This window comes from Trachemys scripta, chromosome 2 (genome assembly GCF_013100865.1).
Source record: "Trachemys scripta elegans isolate TJP31775 chromosome 2, CAS_Tse_1.0, whole genome shotgun sequence".
In the NCBI taxonomy this organism is placed as follows: Eukaryota; Metazoa; Chordata; order Testudines; family Emydidae; genus Trachemys; species Trachemys scripta.
Genome location: NC_048299.1, coordinates 238841214 through 238861881, shown reverse-complemented (window position 1 = coordinate 238861881; position 20668 = coordinate 238841214). Strand labels below are relative to the sequence as shown.

General features: G+C 42.5%; 1 protein-coding gene across 2 annotated transcripts in view; it reads left to right on the top strand.

The window, feature by feature from the left end:
• PIP4P2 (phosphatidylinositol-4,5-bisphosphate 4-phosphatase 2) overlaps window positions 1-20668 on the top strand; it is a 37291-nt gene that overhangs the window by 14820 nt on the left and 1803 nt on the right. For both annotated transcript variants that reach the window (XM_034759456.1, XM_034759455.1), the window contains exons 3-4: window positions 963-1069; window positions 8386-8509. In XM_034759456.1, coding sequence (XP_034615347.1) covers window positions 963-1069; window positions 8386-8509 — 231 coding nt within the window. The remainder of the gene's footprint in view (window positions 1-962; window positions 1070-8385; window positions 8510-20668) is intronic.

Genomic DNA, 20668 nt, shown 5'->3' with positions numbered 1-20668 from the left:
ATATTTTGTTCTAAATTATATTGTATTGTAACTTCAGTCTATCCATTCTGTTAATTATTTTGCTCCAGATTCTTAAAGGTATTTAGGCACAAAACTCCCAAAGGGTATTTGCCTTTGTGCCAAATCTTGCTCCCCTACTTATATGAATACACCTATTGCAGTCAGTAGGATTAAGTCTCAGAGTAAGACAGGTAGGCTTTGTCTCTTAAGAAGCTGTATTTGTTTAGAAAACATTTCAGCTAATATTGAATAAAACTAAACTTTGTAGGTTTTGAACTCTGTATTTCTAAAATATGAACTGGACACCTTGTCCACTAGGCTACAAAATCCTTGGTTGCTTGTTGTTGTTGTTTTTATATATTTACTCTCACTAAACATATCTGAATGCTGTGTGTTAAGGAAAGCTGGGTTCTAAGGTGTAACTAGTAAGCTGTAGAGACTGCATGTTACTTGACTGAGGGGTGTGTGTATATAATAGTGAGTATATAGATAGAGCGAGAGAATAATGAGGATAAACCCTTTGGCGATGTGGATATTTAAGCATTCAAGTGGCAGTGTGTGAAATACTAGTGTTCTTAGGATGCATTTTATAAAATCAAATATAAGGACTACAAAGTTCAAACAACATGCATTCACTAATTCATGCAAACACACACATGTGTGAAACTGGGACCTAATTTAATGTTATGCTTCTTCAGCTAATAGTGAGACAAAAACATTTTCCTACTCTTTAAGCTAAAGTTAGGGTGCTGATCAATAACTTTAATTGTTTGTTGTTAAAACTTTAGTCCTGTCATGTTCTGTCCTGTAAGGAGAGAACCTGTATTTCCCTTTTCTTAACTTGGGTTCATGTCATATCAGTTACTCTGTTTAAAAGATACTTAAGAAACTAGCAAAAAAATAAATAAATACTAGTTCGCTATTTTGTATAAAATTTCTGTTGGTATTTTTTTTTTGTCTAGCCAATCAAAAACCCTCCTTCAGGAAAGAAGTATGTTAGATGTCCATGTAATTGTCTTCTTATCTGTAAGGATACGTCTCGGCGAATAGGATGTCCGAGACCCAACTGGTAAGGCCTAAAGAATCTTAATGACAGATACCAGGTGATGTGAATGTTATAAATATTTTAGTATCAGAGGGGTAGCCGTGTTAATCTGGATCTGTAAGCAGCAACAAAGAGTCCTGTGACACCTTATAAGACTAACAGATGTATTGGAGCATAAGCTTTCGTGGGTGTATACCCACTTCGTCAGACTCATTAATATTTTAATGTCATTGTTAGTCATTTATTTATCAAGTGTGTCCACTTTCATTAACACTACACAAATATTTATTTGTCCATGGATCTGTGTAGACCTAAATTTATTGGATTCATTAGGTTAACGTATTCAAAGAAGAAAACTATATTACTTGTGCCATTATTACTATTTCTCTAACATGATTGATATCCATTTCAAGAATGTTTTTAATATATTTAATATGGAATAGTATACTGTGTACGTTATACGAGTATTATATAAAGTGAATAGCATACAATATAATGGGGAAACAACTTAAAAGTTCTGGGAAATGTTGTGCATAATTTCCGGCAAGCTCAGTTCTATGGTAATTCCATGGGAAAGTGGTGAACGCACAACTTGCGTTATAGAAAGTCTATTGCTTAGTAACGGTGAATAACTTGATACACTTGTTAAATCTTTCATTGCAGAAATCCCTCCTACTCCTTTCTCAAAAAAAAACAAACAAAATAAGTCAGTGAATATATCTGCTCTTTGTTTAGAGAAACTAGTTAATATAAACTTATCTGATGTTTATGCGAACCTTTAGAATTCTAAAATAAATAAGAGGCATGTGTCTGGACACACCAGATGCCACTGCATACACAATAAGTGAAATCCCGTTCCCATTGAAGTCAAGGATTTCATCTAATAAATCTAAGGAAGCAGGAATCCATAACACATAATAATGTACTAGATAACCAGGAAGCACAAAAATAAACCAATTTCCCTAATTTTGTTAAAACATCAGTCCCAATAGTATATGCTGCTTCAGCAACTCTCCTTGAAGGAGAGCAAGATTGGGAGTGTGCATTCTGTAGAAAAGGGCCCTTCACACAGCATGCCCTGCCACTGTTTCCTGCCTTCCACACTGAAGGGGATCTGGCACACCCTGAGCTGTGGCAGCTTGGCATGGGGAGGGATGACGTGGATTAGGTGATTCTTTGTGCCTGCATTTTTGCTTCATATACTGTCATTTTTGTTGTATGTTCAAACCATGTGAGCAAACTGGAAACATGAAATGATACAGTGTGGTTAACTTAAAAATACAAAACCAAGCATGTGATAAAATTGACATTAAATTGTCTTTGGAACTCAAAGTTGGGTTTTTTTCTAGTTAATACAAAGTGGGCTATTTAGGACTAACTTAATGCTAAATGACTTAGGGTATGTCTACACTACGAAATTAGGTCGAATTTATAGAAGCCGGTTTTATAGAAATCGGTTTTGTACAGTCGATTGTGTGTGTCCCCACATAAAATGCTCTAAGTGCATTAAGTCGGTGGACTGCGTCCACAGTACCGAGGCTAGCGTCAACTTCTGGAGCGTTGCACTGTGGGTAGCTATCCCACAGTTCCCGCAGTCTCCGCTGCCCATTGGAATTCTGGGTTGAGATCCCAATGCCTGATGTTGCGGGGGGTTCTGGGTACATGTTGTCAGGCCCCTCCCCCTCCATCAGAGCAACAGCAGACAATCGATTCACGCCTTTTTACCTGGGTTACCTGTGCAGACAACATACCATGGCAAGCATGGAGCCCGCTCAGCTCAGCGTCACCATATGTCATCTGGGTGCCGGCAGACGTGGTACTGCATTGCTACACAGCAGCAGCTAATTGCCTTTTGGCAGTAGATGGTGCAGTATGACTGGTAGCCGTCATCGGCTATCTGGGTGCTGGCAGACGTGGGGCTGCATTGCTATACAGCAGCAGCTCCTTGCCTTTTGGCAGTTGATGGTGTATTACGACGGGTATCCGTCGTCGTCGTACTCATCAGTGAGTTCGGTCAGAGGCACCTGGGCAGACATGTTTTGTCTCCTGGAGACTCAGTCCTGCTGGCAGTCCTATTGAACCGTCTTGACGATGATGGCTAGCAATCGTAATACAGCATTTTCTGCCAAGCACCCAGAAGATGCCGATGGCTATCAGTCATGCTGCACCATCTGCTGCCAGCTTAAGATGTAAAAAATAGATGGACCAGATTTGTTCTGTATTCATTTGCTTCCCCCTCCCTCCGTGAAATCAACGGCCTGCTAAATCCAGGGGTTTGAGTTCAATCTTGGGGGGGGGGTCATTCTGTGTGACAGTTGTTTGTGTTTCTCCCTGATGCACAGCCACCTTTGTTGATTTTAATTCCCTGTAAGCCATGTCATCACTTGCCCCTCCCTTCCTCCCTCCCTCTGTCAGACAGTAGTTTCGCGCCTTTTTTCAGCCCAAACGCCATAGCACTGGGATCATGGAGCCCGCTCAGATCACTGCGGCAATTATGAGCACTATGAACACCACGCGCATTGTCCTGGAGTATATGCAGAGCCAGAACAAGCCAAAGCAAAACCAGGCGAGGAGGCGATTGCAGCGCGGCGACAAGAGTGATGAGGAAATTGACATGGACATAGACCTCTCACAAAGTACAGGCCCCAGCAATGTGCAAATCATGGTGTTACTGGGGCAGGTTCATGCCGTGGAACGCCGATTCTGGGCCGGGGAAACAAGCACAGACTGGTGGGACCACATCGTGTTGAAGGTGTGGGATGATTCCCAGTGGCTGCGAAACTTTCGCATGCGTAAGGGCACTTTCATGGAACTTTGTGACTTGCTTTCCCCTGCCCTGAAGCACCAGAATACCAGGATGAGAGCAGCCCTCACAGTTGAGAAGCGAGTGGCGATAGCCCTGTGGAAGCTTGCAACGCCAGACAGCTACCGGTCAGTCGGGAATCAATTTGGAGTGGGCAAATCTACTGTGGGGCTGCTGTGATCCAAGTAGCCAACACAATCAAAGACCTGCTGATATCAAGGGTAGTGACTCTGGGAAACATGCGGGTCATAGTGGATGGCTTTGCTGCAATGGGATTCCCAAACTGTGGTGGGGTGATAGACAGAACCCATATCCCTATCTTATCACCGGAGCACCAAGCCACCAAGTACATAAACCGCAAGAGGTACTTTTCAGTGCTGCTGCAAGCCCTGGTGGATCACAAGGGACTTTTCACTAACATCAACGTGGGATGGCCGAGAAAGGTACATGATGCTCGCGTCTTCAGGAACTCTGGTCTGTTTCAAAAGCTGGAGGAAGGGACTTTCTTCCCGGACCAGAAAATAACCGTTGGGGATGTTGAAATGCCTATCGTTATCCATGGGGACCCAGCCTACCCCTTAATGCCATGGCTCATGAAGCCGTACACAGGCAGCCTGGACAGTAGTCAGGACCTGTTCAACTATAGGCTGAGCAAGTGCCGAATGGTGGTGGAATGTGCATTTGGATGTTTAAAAGCGCGCTGGCGCAGTTTACTGACTCGGATAGACCTCAGCGAAGCCAATATTCCAATTGTTATTGCTGCTTGCTGTGCGCTCCACAATATCTGTGAGAGTAAAGGGGAGACATCTATGGTGGGGTGGGAGGTTGAGGCAAATCGCCTGGCCGCTAATTACACGCAGCCTGACACCAGGGCAGTTAGAAGAGTACAGCAGGGCGCGGTGCGCATCAGAGAAGCTTTGAAAACGAGTTTTGTGACTGGCCAGGCTACGGTGTGAAACTTCTGTTTGTTTCTCCTTGATGAACCCTCCACCTCCCCCCCCTCCCGCCCCCCGGTTCACTCTACTTCTCTGTAAACTAACCACCCTCCCCTCCCCCCTTTGAGCACCGCTTGCAGAGGCAATAAAGTCATTGTTACTTCACATTCATGCATTCTTAATTAATTCATCACACAACTAGAGGGATAACTGCCAAGGTAGCCCGGGAGGGGTGGTGGAGGAGGGAAGGAAAAGGACACACTGCAGTTTAACACTTATTGAAGGCCAGCTTTCTGATGCTTGGGCAATCATCTGGGGTGGAGTTACTGGGTGGCCAGAGGCCCCCCCACCGCGTTCTTAGGCATCTGGGTGAGGAGGCTATGGAACTCGGGGAACTTGGTTACACAGGGGCTGTAGCGCCAGTCTCTGCTCCTGTTACCTTTCCTGCAGCTCAACCATACGCTGGAGCATATCAGTTTGATGCTCCAGCAGCCGGAGCATCGACTCTTGCCTTCTGTCAGCAAGCTGACGCCACCTATCCTCTTCAGCCCGCCACTTGCTCACTTCATCCCACGATTCAGCCCGCCACCTCTCCTCTCGTTCATATTGTGCTTTTTTGCATTCTGACATTGACTGCCTCCATGCATTCTGCTGTGCTCTGTCAGCGTGAGAGGACATCTGGAGCTCTGAGAACATATCAACCCGAGTCCACCGTTTTCTCCTTCTAATCTTCACTAGCCTGTGTGAAGGAGAAACATTTTCAGCTGGTGGAGGAGAAGGGAGAGGTGGTTAAAAAAGTCAAATTTTAGAGAACAATGGGTACACTCTTTCATGTTAAATTTTGCTGTTCACATTACACAGCACGTGCTTTCGTTACAAGGTCGCATTTTTCCTCTTATATTGAAGGCCTGCGAGTTTGGTGTGAGAGATCACTCACGCAGTGCCAGGCAACAGAATTCGGCTTGCAGGCAGCCATGGTAAGCCACCGTCTTTTGGCTTTTTTAACCTTCTTAACATGTGGGAATGGTTTCAAACAGTAGCGCCCTCATTTCCCATACCAAGGACCCGTTGGGTTGGTCATTTAAAATGGGTTTTCAATGTAAAAGGAGGGGCTGGGGTTTCCGGGTTAACATGCAGCACAAACCCAACTACCGCCCCCCCCCCCCAATTCTCTGGGATGATCACTTCACCCCTCTGCCCCACCACATGGCTAACAGCGGGGAACATTTCTGTTCAGCCGAGCAGGAACCTCTGACACCTCTGAATGTCCCCTTAATAAAATCACCCCATTTCAACCAGGTGACCATGAATGATATCACTCTCCTGAGGATAACAAAGAGAGATAAGGAATGGATGTTGTCTGCATGCCAGCAAACACCGGGACCATACGCTGCCATGCTTTGTTATGCAATGATTCCAGACTACGTACTACTGGCCTGGCATGGTAAAGTGTCCTACCATGGCGGACGGGATAAGGCAGCCCTCCCCAGAAATCTTTTGCAAAGGCTTTTGGAGTACATGAAGGAGAGCTTTCTGGAGATGTCCCTGGAGGATTTCCGCTCCATCCCCATACACGTTAACAGACTTTTCCAGTAGCTGTACTGGCCGCTTTTGCCAGGGCAAATTAATCATTAAACATGCTTGCTTTTAAACCATGTGTAATATTTACAAAGGTACACTCACCAGAGGTCCCTTGTGTGCCCTCAGGGTTTGGGAGCACGCCTTGGGTGAGTTCGGGGGTTACTGGTTCCAGGTCCAGGGTGATAAACATATCCTGGCTGTTGGGGAAACCGGTTTCTCCGCTTCCTTGCTATGAGCTATCTTCATTGTCTTCATCATCATCTTCCTCATACCCCGAACCCGCTCCCCTGTTGCGTGATTCTCCATTGATGAATTCAAAGCACACGATTGGGGTAGTGGTGGCTGCACTCCCTAGCATGGCATGCAGCTCCGCGTAGAAGCGGCATGTTTGCAGCTCTGCCCCAGACTTTCTGTTTGCCTCTCTGGCTTTGTGGTAGGCTTGCCTTAGCTCCTTAATTTTCACGCGGTACTGCTGTGCGTCCTTGTTATGGCCTCTGTCCTTCATGGCCTTTGAGACCTTTTCTAATATTTTGCCATTTCGTTTACTGCTACGGAGTTCAGCTAGCGCTATACGTCTCCCCATATGGCGAGCAGATCCCGTACCTCCCGTTCTGTCCATGCTGGAGCTCTTTTGCAATCCTGGGACTCCATCATGGTTACCTGTGCTGATGAGCTCTGCGTGGTCACCTGTGCTCTCCACGCTGGGCAAACGGGAAATGAAATTCAAAAGTTCGCGGGGCTTTTCCTGTCTACCTGGTCAGTGCATCTGAGTTGAGAGCGCTGTCCAGAGCGGTCACAATGAAGCACTGTGGGATAGCTCCCGGAGGCCAATAATGTCGAATTCCGTCCACACTACCCCAAATCCGACCCGCAAAGGCCGATTTTAGCGCTAATCCCCTCGTCGGAGGTGGAGTAAAGAAACCGGTTTAAAGGGCCCTTTAAGTCAAAAAAAAAAAAAAAAAAGGGCTTCATCGTGTCGACGTGTCTAGGCTTAATTTGATTTAACGCTGCTAAATTCGACCTAAACTCGTAGTGTAGACCAGGCCTTAGTGTATAGAAAAAGTTGTCCTTTAAATATAATTTTCTCTTAAGTGAGTTTAATTGTACTGGATTACTGGTATTTTCTGACCTTCTGACACTATGCCAGTTCTCAGTCCCATTGCCAACTCGAGGGTAGATATAAAGAATGGTTAATGTCATCTGAGTCGCCCTCTGTGTGGGTCCCAGGTGAGCAAACCTCCTGGGAAATAAACAGGGATCTCCCACAGTCTGTCCAAGCCTCATGCTGTGGGATTTCTCCCATTGTGTGTGTGTGTGTGTGTGTGTGTGTGTGTGTGTGAAATCTTATAAATCGGGCATATTCTCACTGCTTGCCAAAGCTGGCAGCGGAGCAGCCTGAGGTGAGTGTTGGACATCCCCTTTGTGGGCAGAGACTGTGATACACAAGAGGCAAGGAAGCTGCGTGGCCTGTCTTGGCTTGGAGTGTGTGGGAAAGAGGGACAGAGTCATATGAGAAGAAGAAGAAATCTGCTTGGAGGAGGGATGCCTGATTTTGAAGGGAAAGGAGAGTGTGAATGTGGAAGGATGTTGGCTGGAAGACCAAGAGAGAGAGTCCCATTTCCGCTATGTGTTTCCCCAGCCATTGCCACATATCTCTGTTCACAAGCCTGAATATCTGGTCATCTCACCCAGATTTTCTGCACTTTTAGTACTCCCCTCTTCATGAGGGGCAGTATCCCAAACTGGACTCTGACATTTGCTGGCTAGGTCTCTGTTCTTGAAATTGCCGCCATTTACACTTATGTAATAACCTTTCAATAAAGAAAACGGTGTCTTCCTTACCTGTTTGGAAAACACTACTAGAGAGAGCTCAATTGGGTGCACATATAATAAGAAGTAGGTTCCACTTTACAGTCATAAAATATCTGGTAAGGTCTTGCAGAGCTAATAATCTAAATGCATCATCCCTTCCCCTCATTAGTGTAATGACATGGCATATATGTTTAATGTTCCTACCACAGTAGACGCATCATTAACCTGGGTCCAGTGATGTTGATTCCAGAAGAGCAGCCAGCTCAGCCTGCCTTGCCAGTTCAGCCAGAAGGTACTCGGGTGGTGTGTGGACACTGTGGAAATACATTCCTGGTAAGTAACCAAAGTGCATTGTAGTGTCATGGTTTTCGTGTACACTTGGAGCTGGGGTTGTGATTCCTAGCTCAAATAGATGCGTCTGAGCTAGCTCAAGCAAGTGTGCTAAAAATAGCAGTGGAGCATGGATGGCAGCTCAAGACTAGTTGCCCAGGTACCCATCCTGTCCCCCTGGGCATATACTCAAACGGTTAGCCTGAGCCACTGCCTATGCTATCCCGACTATGCAGCGTGTCATCTGGGAATCAGCCCCCAGCTCTAAATGTAGATGTAGCCGAAGGGCTAAATTCTCCTCAGTTACATCAGTGCAATATCACTGACATCAGTGGAATTCCTTCCAAGAGCCTATCCCTCTGGTACAGCATTGATGTGGAGCCAAATCCCTTTGTGAGTTGATTGTTAACACACAGATATCACATTGGATATGCAGTTGTATCTGAGTATTTACTTGTGCTTCTTCAAGCAAATCCCCCAGTATTCTCTCCATCTAGGAAAGGGTCAGGCCCATAATCAATATAATACTGATGGAAAACTATTGTTAAACTGTTGTTGTTACAATCCAGTGATGATTATATTCTGCAATAAGTAAACTTGTGTAATTGTTTCTATTATAGTTCATTTTCCAGATGCTCATAACTTTATGAAACTTTCACCTCTGGATAAAATTCTCCATGCTTGGACTCCAGTTTTGCAAAGACTTATGCATATCCATAACTTTTATCAAGTGGGTAGTCCTTTTGAAGCTACACTCATGTGTAAATTTGTGTAGGGTTGAAGCTTTACTTTGAGGCCAAAGGTAAAAATTCATTTGAAAGTTTGAGCAAAAAGTTCAGCTGTTTTAGAATAGGAGGATTGGGAAAAGTATTTTTCCCCCTTACAGTAAAAATATTTTTGCAACCATTTGTTGACCAGCCCTGTTGTCATAAAGCTTGAGGTTTCAATGTTGAAATTGACTATAGAAATAGTCCTTATAGAGATGTAATAAACAGCCTTATGCTGGAGGAAATTTGCTTTGATTTCACCAACATATTAGTGTTTGAAAATCATGTTGTGAACATGCATAGTAGACATTTGTTGCAAAGTGCATTAGTTATGCCCCTATGAAAAATGGCCAATGCAGGTCCTTGAAGCTAAACTGTTTTCATAATCAACTGACCAATGTCACCTTGCTAAAGCAAGGGCTCTTTCCAACCTTGTAAGGTGTGAAAGGGCTAAAGATACATTTATCTACTGATATAAAGAAGTCTAAAGGGGTTGAGGAAGGGCTTCCGTTTGCCTTGTAATGGGTGCAAGAGAGGGGCTTCCTTGCGGCAGTTTTGCTAGAGGATGTTTTTTTTTTTTTTGTGGGGTACATTTACAGATCAATTAAAGTGCACACTAACCACCTTAAATACTGTTGTAGTTTAAATGTGAGTTTGCGAGTGTGCTGTAGGTTCTATGGGCACTAGTTAGGGAGCTGGGTCATGGATTTACACATGCTATTTGCAAGGTTTTTTTGCAATGCTAAAGTTGTGAAGTCTTGGAGACAGAAATTCCTTCTATTCACTCTTCTTTTTTTCCATTTTTTCTTAAAAATAAATAAAAATCATACCTAGTGCAACCTATGCCTCCCTTCCCCCCCAAAAAAAATCCAGTGTTAAGGTTTCATGGTTAAACATTCAGAAATCAGTACATTTCAGCTTGTACGCACAACCTTAACTCTGACTGCTTCCTTGTAATTACAGGAACATAGTATTTATTAAATAATAGGATATCACTTTAAAAAAAAGCTTCAATCTTCAAGATCAAATTCTTCTAAGGGCCCATCTACAGTACACGTTTTATCAAAGATCACCTTATAACGTGGGTTGATTTTGCCTACATAGTTTAAATTCAGTTTGGGACTATGTTATGGAATCCTTTTAGAGCTCTGGCATGATACAAAAGAGTGCAGTCTGGTAAATTATCATAACTTGATTCTGTGATGTTATAATGGTGTTTGGCTCCATCTACATAGGCAAAACTAAGCCGCTATTAAACAGTCATGGTATTGTTAAGTTTTAATGCATTCTCTTGACACAATAATATTGTAGTGCAGACAGACCCTTACACTGCATTGTTTTACTAGAAACAATGTCCTATGCAATCAAATTCTACTGGATAATGTGCCAGACCCCTTATTCAGGTGTTTTTGCAAACGCTGAGATTTTAATTTTTTGTCCACTCTATCTGTAGGAGTAATGCATATTTGTAAGCTACATAATTTACTTAGATTCTTCTCTGCTATGAAGTGTTCTGTGATTCTTTGTATGAACAAGACTACAAAAACTACTTTGCACATACCTACCTTCCAAAAACTCAGTTTTATAAATTAGTATCTTATTCATGAATGCAAATCTGATGGCTGCTTTAGGGAATCACACTCCAAGAAACATTTTAAGCCTCGTTCAGCTGAGTCTGTAGATCGGCTTTTGTGTTCCCTACAAGGGATATTAGAAAACTGTATATGCAAAAAATTGCTGATTCTCCATTTTTAATATTACCATAATTTAATTGCTGTCAAGGTGGACGTCACCCATTTCCAACAGTTCAGAAGAAAGTGTGAGTATCAGCTGAGGGAAAATTTACTTTTTGTAGTGACCCATTCACTCCCAGTCTTTATTCAGGCCTAATTTGATAGTGCTCAGTTTGCAAATTAATTCCAGTTCTGCAGTTTCTCGTTGAAGTCTGTTCTTGAAGTTTTTTGTTGAAGAATTGCCACTTTTAAGTCTGTTGTTGAGTGTCCAGGGAGATTGAAGTGTTCTCCTATTGGTTTTTGAATGTTACAATTCTTGATGTCTGATTTGTGTCCATTTATGCTTTTGCATTGAGATTGTCTGGTTTGGCCAATATACATGGCAGAGGGGCATTGCTGGCACATGATGGCATATATAATAATTTTATATAATTTTCCCTCTGCTGATACTCACACCTTCTTGTCAACTGTTGGTAATGGGCAACGTCCACCTCGATTTCATTGGCCTCGTTAGCACTACAAAAGTAATTTTCCCTCTCTTGATATTCACCCCCTTCTTGTCATTTGTTGAGAATAGGCCACTTCCACCTTAATTGAATTGGCCTCATTAGCACTGACCCCCCACTTGGTAAGGCAACTCCCATCTTTTCATATGATGTGATATATATACTGCTTACTGTATTTTTCACTCCATGCATCTGATGAAGTGGGTTTTAGCCCATGAAAGCTTATGCCCAAATAAATTTGTTAGTCTCTAAGGTGCCACAAGGACTCCTCGTTGTTTTTAATAAGAGAAGAGTTGATTAATCATACTAGTTGGGACAATTTAACTAAAACAGTTTGGCTAAAATCATATAGCATTCAAAGTTTACTATTAAAATAAAATAAATTTGTTTCCCTCCCAATTTCCCTTTTATATAATTAACATTGCCAGGGCTTCCCTGTTGGAGGGTTAACAATAGCACTAACCTGCTGCAAAGTGCTTCAAAGTTAGAGAAAACTGGCCTTCCTTCTGCTCGTGTAGCTCAGCTTCTCCCAGCCCACACAGGACATACGCCTTTTGTAAAGCAGCTGCTCTGACAGACTCCATGGGGGCAAGTAGAGTCCAGCTACAGGGAACCTACTGGAGCATAGCCAAAACTACAACACCCAATTCCAGAAACTTCTGAGTGTGGAGTGCTAATGGTGCATCTGCCTAGCAATAATGACCCTGACTCAATTCATTCCCCCCGCCCTGTTCTCTACAGAGCTCTTAAAGGCATATCTCCCTATTGGGCACGTGGGTTACACTGGCACCTGCTCTGCCAGTGTCACAGATGGAATCAGACAGCCATCTTGTAGGTGGGTCCTCTGTATGTGTAAATAATCCCAAAGCCCTCTACTTACCTCTGGAGACCCAGCAAATGCCTCTTCAGGTCCAGTGTCTTGGATAGTACCTACAGAGATCTTATTAGTCAGAAATTTCCACTACAACTGGTTTAGTTCCACCAATACATGTCTACAGTGGTGTAGTTAAGGTGTCAGCAGTTGCTGCCATTGTGTCCACTGGACTTTCTCTTAGACAACATGGTAGACATATACACCAGAAATTTGCAAGAGCCTTTTGTGTGCTAGTGCTTAGGCCTGGGAAGTAGGAGTGAAAGTTCGAAATCTCTGATCTCCTCCTACTGTGCTGCCTGAAAAAGGATCATTTGAAGTGTTTTAGGTAGCCGGGCAGTCAGGCAGCGGCACAGACAGCTGCAGAGGAGCCAGCAAACAGAGCTGTTTGAGTGGGAGTTCTGTTGGAGGAGTTTGGGGGGAAGACTAGGAGAACCAGGCAGAGGAACAGACAGGCTAGTGAAGGGAGAGTGTGATGTTCTGGCAGTGTTGTGGTGCTCGCTGGAGGTTTGTTTTGCTGTGGGTGGTGGTGTTTTGGTTTGGTTTGTGTTTCCTGGACTAACAGGACTTAGGTGGGAAGGCTATGACAGATACAGAGGCAGCAGTGGTAGTGATCCAAGCAGTGGAAGATTCAATGAAGATGACTGGATGTGGAAGCTGCAATATGTACATGATCCTGGAGGGAGTACCTGAAAAGAGTTTTGTCTGCATGAAGTGTCGCCTGGTAGAGCTGATGGAAGAAAAGATCCGAGGATTGGAGATGCAGGTGGAAATTCTGGTTGAGCTTAGAAAGGGGTTCGAGCAGATGATGAAGCAAAGACATGAGGAGGCTGAAGGGGGAAGCTCAGACTTGCAGATGGAAGCAGGACCAAAGAACTCTGAGGGGAGACTGCTGGGTGAGGAAAGTGGACAATGGAAGTATATGACTAAGAGAACCAGGCAGAGGAAAAGACAGGCTAGTGAAGGAGAAATAGAGCTCAGGAACAGGTTTGCGGAGTTGGAAAATGAAGAAAGGGCACAGCAGGTGGTCGCTGAAGGTGAGAGGGCAAGGAAGAAGAGAAGAGCAGCTAGTCCTATAGGAAGAGGGGAAGAGTTAATGGAGATAACACCAAATATGAGCCCCAGGACGATACAGGATGGGTGGCAGAGATTTACAAGGGAGAATAGGAATCGAGAGGAGTTGCGGCCAGAGGGAACAGGGGATAGATCGGAGAATCGCACCATCACCAGGAAAAGGCAGGTCTATATGACTGGGGACTCTTTACTGAGAAGAATAGACAGGCCTGTAACCAGAGCTGATCCAGAGAACAGAAGGGTGTGCTGTCTGCCAGGTGCTAAGATACGGGACCTGAGGCTGAAGAGGATCCTAATGGGAGCGGGAAAGAATCCACTGATTGTCCTTCATGTGGGAACAAATGATACGGCTAGATTCTCGCTGGAATGTATGAAGGGAGACTATGCCAGGCTGGGGAAGACGCTCAAGGAAATCGAGGCTCAGATGATCTTCAGTGGGATTCTGCCTGTTCCTAGAGAAAGGCAACAAAGATGTGACAAGATTATGATGATCAACAGATGGCTCAGGCAGTGGTGCTATAAGGAGGGCTTTGGGATGAATGGCCACTGGCATCCATGGACAGAGGACTGTTCTCTCGGGATGGACTTCACCTGAGTAGGGAGGGAAATAGACTTCTAGGATGGAGGCTGGCACAACTGATGAAGTGGGCTGTAGCCCACGGAAGCTTATGCTCAAATAAATGTGTTAGTCTCTAAGGTGCCACAAGTACTCCTGTTCTTTTTACAACTGAGTAAGAGAGCTTTAAACTAGGAATTTGGGGGAGATGGTTGGGAGATGTCCAGGTAATCTCCACACCAGATTTTAACATTGAGAGGGAAGAAAACTAAGTAAGAAAGGATACAGCCATGGGTAGGAGAAAGGACATAAGGAGGAAGGGTAGTGTAGATACCAGTCTAATAGGTAGAATGTTTGTGCCTAATCAGGTAAAGAATATGAGCGAAGCCAAACAGCAAAAATCGAGATGTTCGTACACCAATGCGAGGAGCCTAGGTAACAAAATGGAGGAACTAGAGTTACTGGTGCAGGAAGTGAAACCAGATATTATAGGGATAACAGAAACATGGTGAAATAGTAGTCATGACTGGAGTACAGGTATTGAAGGGTATGTGCGGTTTAGGAAAGACAGAAATAAAGGCAAAGGTGGTGGAGTAGCATTGCATATCAATGGTGAGGTAGACTATAAAGGAATAAGAAGTGATGGAATGGATAAGACAGAGTCTATCTGGGCAAAAATCACATTGGGGAAGAAAGCTACTAGAGCCTCCTCTGGGATAGTGCTTGGGGTGTGCTATAGACCACCAGGATCTGATTTGAATGTGGCTAGAGACCTCTTTAATGTTTTTAATGAAGTAAATATTAATAGGAATTGTGTGTTCATGGGAGACTTTAACTTCTCAGATATAGACTGGAGGACAAGTGCTAGTAATAGTAATAGGGCTCAGATTTTCTTGGATGCGATAGCTGATGGATTCCTTCGCCATGTAGTTGCTGAACCAACAAGAGGGGATGCCATTTTAGATTTAGTTTTGGTGAGTAGTGAAGACCTCATAGAAGAAATAGTTGTAGGGGACAACCTTGGTTCGAGCAATCATGAGCTAATTCAGTTCAAACTAAATGGAAGGATAAACAAACAAACAAAACTGACCAGGGTTTTTGATTTCAAAAGTGTTAACTTAAAAAAATTAAGGAAATTAGTTAGGGAAGTGGATTGGACTGAAGAAATTGTGCATCTAAAGGCGGAGGAGGCCTGGAATTACTTCAAGTCAAAGTTGCACAAACTACCAGAAGCCTGCGACCCAAGAAAGGGGAAAAAATTCATAGGCAGGAGTTGTAGACCAAGCTGGATGAGCAAGCATCTCAAAGAGGTGATTAAGAAAAAGCAGAAAGCCTACAAGGAGTGGAAGATGGGAGGGATCAGCAAAGAAAGCTACCTTATTGAGGTCAGAACATGTAGGGATAAAGTGAGAAAGGCCAAAAGCCATGTAGAGTTGAACCTTGCAGAGGGAATTAAAACCAATAGTAAAAGGTTCTATAGCCATATAAATAAGAAGAAAACAAAGGAAGAAGTGGGACCACTAAACATTGAGGATAGAATGGAGGTTAAGGATAATGTAGGCATGGCCCAATATCTAAACAAATACTTTGCCTCAGTCTTTAATGAGGAGCTTAGGAATAATGGCAGGATGACAAATGGGAATGAGGATATGGAGGTAGATATTACCACATCCGAGGTAGAAGCCAAACTCGAACATCTTAATGGGACTATCTTAATCTTCATCCAAGAATATTAAAGTATCTGGCACATGAAATTGCAAGCCCATTAGGAAGAATTTGCAATGAATCTGTAAGTTGTACTGTCTGACTGGAAAATTGCTAACATAGTTCCTATTTTTAAGAAAGGGGAAAAAAAAGTGATCCGGGTAACTACAGGCATGTCAGTTTGACATCAGTAGTATGCAAGGTCTTGGAAAAAAATTTGAAGGAGAAAGTAGTTAAGGACATTAAGGTCAGTGGTAATTTGGACAAAATACAACATGGTTTTACAAAAGGTAGATAGAGCCAAACCAACCTGATCTCCTCCTTTGAGAAGGTAACAGATTTTTTAGATAAAGGAAACGCAGTGGATCTAATTTACCTCGATTTCAGTAAGGCAGTTGATACAGTTCCACATGGGGAATTATTAGTTAAAGTGGAAAAGATGGTGATCTATATGAAAATTGAAAGGTGGATAAGGAACTGGTTAAAGGGGAGACAACAACAGGTCATACTGAAAGGTGAACTGTCAGGCTGGAGGGAGGTTAGTAGTGGAGTTCCTCAGGGATCGGTTTTGAGCTTGGCTTGTTTAGCCTAACCAAAAGAAGGCTGAGGGGAGATATGATCGCTCTCTATAAATATATCAGAGGGATAAATAAGAGGGAGGGAGAGGAATTATTTAAGCTCAGTACCAATGTGGACACAAGAACAAATGGATATAAACTGGCCATCAGGAAGTTTAGACTTGAAATTAGACGAAGATTTCTTACCATCAGAGGAGTGGAGTTCTGGAACAGCCTTCCAAGGGGAGCAGTGGGGGCAAAAGACATATCTGGCTTCAAGACTAAGCTTGATGAGTTTATGGAGGGGATGGTAAGTTGGGATAGCTTAATTTTGGCAATTAATTGATCTTGACTATTAGCGGTAAATATGCCCAATGGCCTGCTGTGATGGAATGTTAGATGGGGTGGGATCTGAGTTATTAAAGGGAATTCTTTCCTGGGTGTCTGACTGGTGAGTCTTGCCCACATGCTCAGGGTTTAGCTGATCGCCATATTTGGGGTCAGGAAGGAATTTTCCTCTAGGGCAGATTGGCAGAGGCCCTGGGGTTTTTTCACCTTCCTCTGCAGTGTGGGGCATGGGTCACTTGCTGGAGGATTCTCTGCATCTTGAAGTCTTTAAACCATGATTTGAAGACTTCAATGGCTCAGACATAGGTCAGGGGTTTGTTGCGGGAGTGGGTGGGTGAGATTCTGCGGCCTGCATTGTTCAGGAGGTCAGACTAGACGATCATATTGATCCCTTCTGACCTTAAAGTCTATGACTTTTTTAATGTAGCAGTGTTTATTGATCCATAGGTATGTACAGTATTTACAGCAGGTTAAAATATGACCCAGAGCTTAAAGTCACATGCTTGAAATATCTTTTTCTTCTTTCAATTGTAGTTATCTTAGGTGTTACTTTACTCTACACTAGGTAAAATGTTTTCTAGGCAGATGTGGTTTTCATGTTGACTATGCCCCTGTACTAATTTCCTCACTGAAGTTTTTCTTAAAATACAATATCTGTAATTGAAATATATTTTCATAAGAGTTCTTTGACATTCCCATCAGTATTTCAGTACATCCATTCAATGAATGGGGCTATTGTCTCAGCAAAAGCTTCTATTTTAATGAGACAAATGGTATTTCCCAGCAGGAGACCAAAATCTCATGAGGCAAATTATGGCTGGGAAAACACAGGCTTTAGTAGAATCTTGAAACAAACACCATTTCAGTGTTGTTTTAAGGTAGAGTCTGTAATTTAAATCAATATCTTTGTTTTAAAACAGTAGGCTTAATTACCTGTTAAGATAACCACTACACACTAACATTAGAATTTACTTTAAAACATCCTCCCTGCACTCTCATACCGCCATTCATTGGCTGCTAAGACGATCTGATTTTTGCAGTCTGAATCTGTCTCGTGTCAGGATGACTGTTTCATGTTTGATTTCCATTTTAAATGTACTGCAAACACTTTTTTTGCAGGGCGGGTGGAGTGGAGTTGAGGTAGGTGGGGCAATTCAGTGATTTGCCCTTCCTGGTACCCAATATACTGTTTACAAGATTGCCTCACAAGTTTAAAAACAAAAAATGGATAATAGTTCATGAGGACTCAGATTTGCAGTAGGTGATGTCGTTTTCTGAGCACCATTGACTGGAAAACATCACCATGATTTTTTTGCAGTTTTCCACTTCCCACAGTCTCAGCTGAGATTCAAAAATGGGTGTTATCTTCTTCTCTTATTTCTAACCGAAATGGAGTAGCTGAACTGTCAGATGGGTGGGTCTTTGTTGTTCTCATCATATGCTTAGGATACTGAGGTTTTGTTTTTAATCTGTTGTAAAACTGTAACCCAATTTACTGGTGGGTGGCTCTGTGACACTTAAGTAGCTAAATGCAAGATGAAAAAGATAATGTGGGGAAGAGAATGAAAAATTAAGTATCAAGAACTTTTTTTTAGCAATTTAACACAAAGCCAATCTCGTCACCATTTTAACACCATCACTGTAGCTTATAGGCAATATATATGAAGTCAAGAAAAACATTATTTCATGCAAAAGAACCATACGTTACATTCCTTCATTAATTTCACCACTTTCTAAGTGGGGTTGTTCTCATTTGTGTGTTTCCAGAAGAAGATTGTGCTGGCCATTCATAGTTGTCATTCTTGAAGAAAGTCTTCTGTGAATGGAAAATTTCACATTGTGACCTAAAGGTGGCTAGACTCAGACCTTCCAGTCTGTAAAATTAAGCTAGAAATCTTATGAGACTATCTGCATTTCCACTTGGGATTCTAGCTGGAAAAACTCCCAAGAACAGCCTTTCCTGTGTCATATTTGGCACTTGTGTTTCTGGTCTCAGAAGGAAACTGTGGATGGGGAGGGAAGTATTTGAATAAATTAAAAGTGCAGGTGTTTGTTTTAACCGCTTCCCCCCTCCCATGGATAAAGATTCAGATGGGGCATCAAGTGTTTTATCCAAGTTGATGACCAGGTCTGCTGTATCCTTCCCCCTGCCTTGAGTCCTCTGCACCCATGTAGGAACCCTGAGAATCTCTTCACCCCAGCCCCATTCTTTTCCTAATTTCTACCCCACTGCCAGATCCTGTTGAGGACTACTTGATGGAATTCCATCAATGGTCTCTCTGTACTATTACTTGATCTGTCATAAGGACTGCGGTTGAATGATGTTAGGTTAATTCTGTTTCTCCTTCCTTGCTACTGCCAACTTCTGACAGTCCAAGGAGCAAGTTAATCAGGACCACCCTAGACAGCTATATTCTGTAAGATTAAAATAATTGACACCACATATATTACAATGCTGCTGAGTTAAGATGTTCTACAGAGCTTCTTATCAGGTTTGCCAGTATTCTCTTATCTGTGTGTTAGTCTGAGATAATACCACTCCAAGAATAAAATATATTATAACTGTAATCATTTCTCTGTCCATTGCTTTCCAGTGTTTTCTGTTTTCTACATTGTGTCTTTTAGGATCTGATAGAGCAAACAGTTAAACACGTGAGAGGTTCCATTGAGCTTGATGGAGCCACTCACTTGTATAAAAGTGTTCAGGATCAGACCCTTAGTAAGTTCATTAATACATCCTCCTTTTTGTCTTGTATAGTGCCACATGTATTCTTGGTTCTTAAATTATTCTAAGCACTTCAGTGACTGGGGAAAAAGGCATATAGTTAAAATCTCATAAATTTGTGTGCAGTTAATCTGTAGTAAAATTATTTATTTTTCCCCTGTTTAAAATGGAGTAGATTAAATTAAATCTTTTTGTCCTTTAAAAGGTTTTAATATACTCATGTTTAGTAGCTATAATCTCTTAATGAATGGGCATATTTATATGCTTTCTAGGCAATATTTAGTTATAAGATTATTCATTAATGTTCTTCATGTAATGAATGCACCTAACTTTGCAAATTGAGTTAATGATCCTGATTCTCCAATACTTTACACCAGTTTTATCCCATTATAACACCATTGAATTCAGTGGAATTAAAGAGGTAAAACTGGAATAATGGAGTAGAGATTTGGTTCCAGTATCTGGGAGTTCCATATAGCAATTTTAAGAAGGAATATGGGAGTTGGGTCTCTTGAGTTCTATTCCCAACTCCAGCACTGATAGTTCTGAAAGTCACTTCGCTTGTCTGTGCTTTAGTTCATCCATCTAAACTTCTATGGCCCCCAGCAGTGTAGTATCTTAGCACATAGATTCACCCACATCACAGAAGTGTTGAGACATAATTAATGTTTCTAAAATGCCTCAAGATCTGTAGATGAAAGGTGTTGTAGATATATGAGGGATTTATATATTCTCAGTTTCCACTTGGATCCTGGAGGGGAGCAAATGGTGATAGATCTTTTCTAAAACTTACTGGCTGAGTGTGAAAGCTATAAATAATGTTATAAATGAACCCTTCAGAACAAAACAAACTTAAAGGGTCAATTGGTGGAGTAGTATGTGAGTTAGAAGTTAAACATGGAGAGTCAAATCCCAAGTGACAGAAATGTATGCCATACTACTAGTGCTGTGGGTCTGATTCCCGCGTGCTGTGAAGCCCATTCACATTATTCTGACAGCATAAAGAAGCCATGAGGTGTGTGGAAATTACTCTGCCAGAGTGGGGTAAAGGGGTCTTGGTATAAGTGAGAATTGGTCCCTCTATGTTTAGAATAGTTTAGTGAATGAATGCACGTTTCTCTGAAATGTAAGACTTTGTTTTGATTTTCTTCTCATAAATGAACTCTGTGCATAAAACTACTGTAAAGTATTGGTATTGGATGTCACATTGGCAACATTTATTTCAGTCAAAATAACAAATAAAACACTCCAATTGATGCTCTCAGTGGAAGGAGAAAGCTATTATTCAAGTTTAGAGCCAAGGCATGTTTGTGAAAAGATG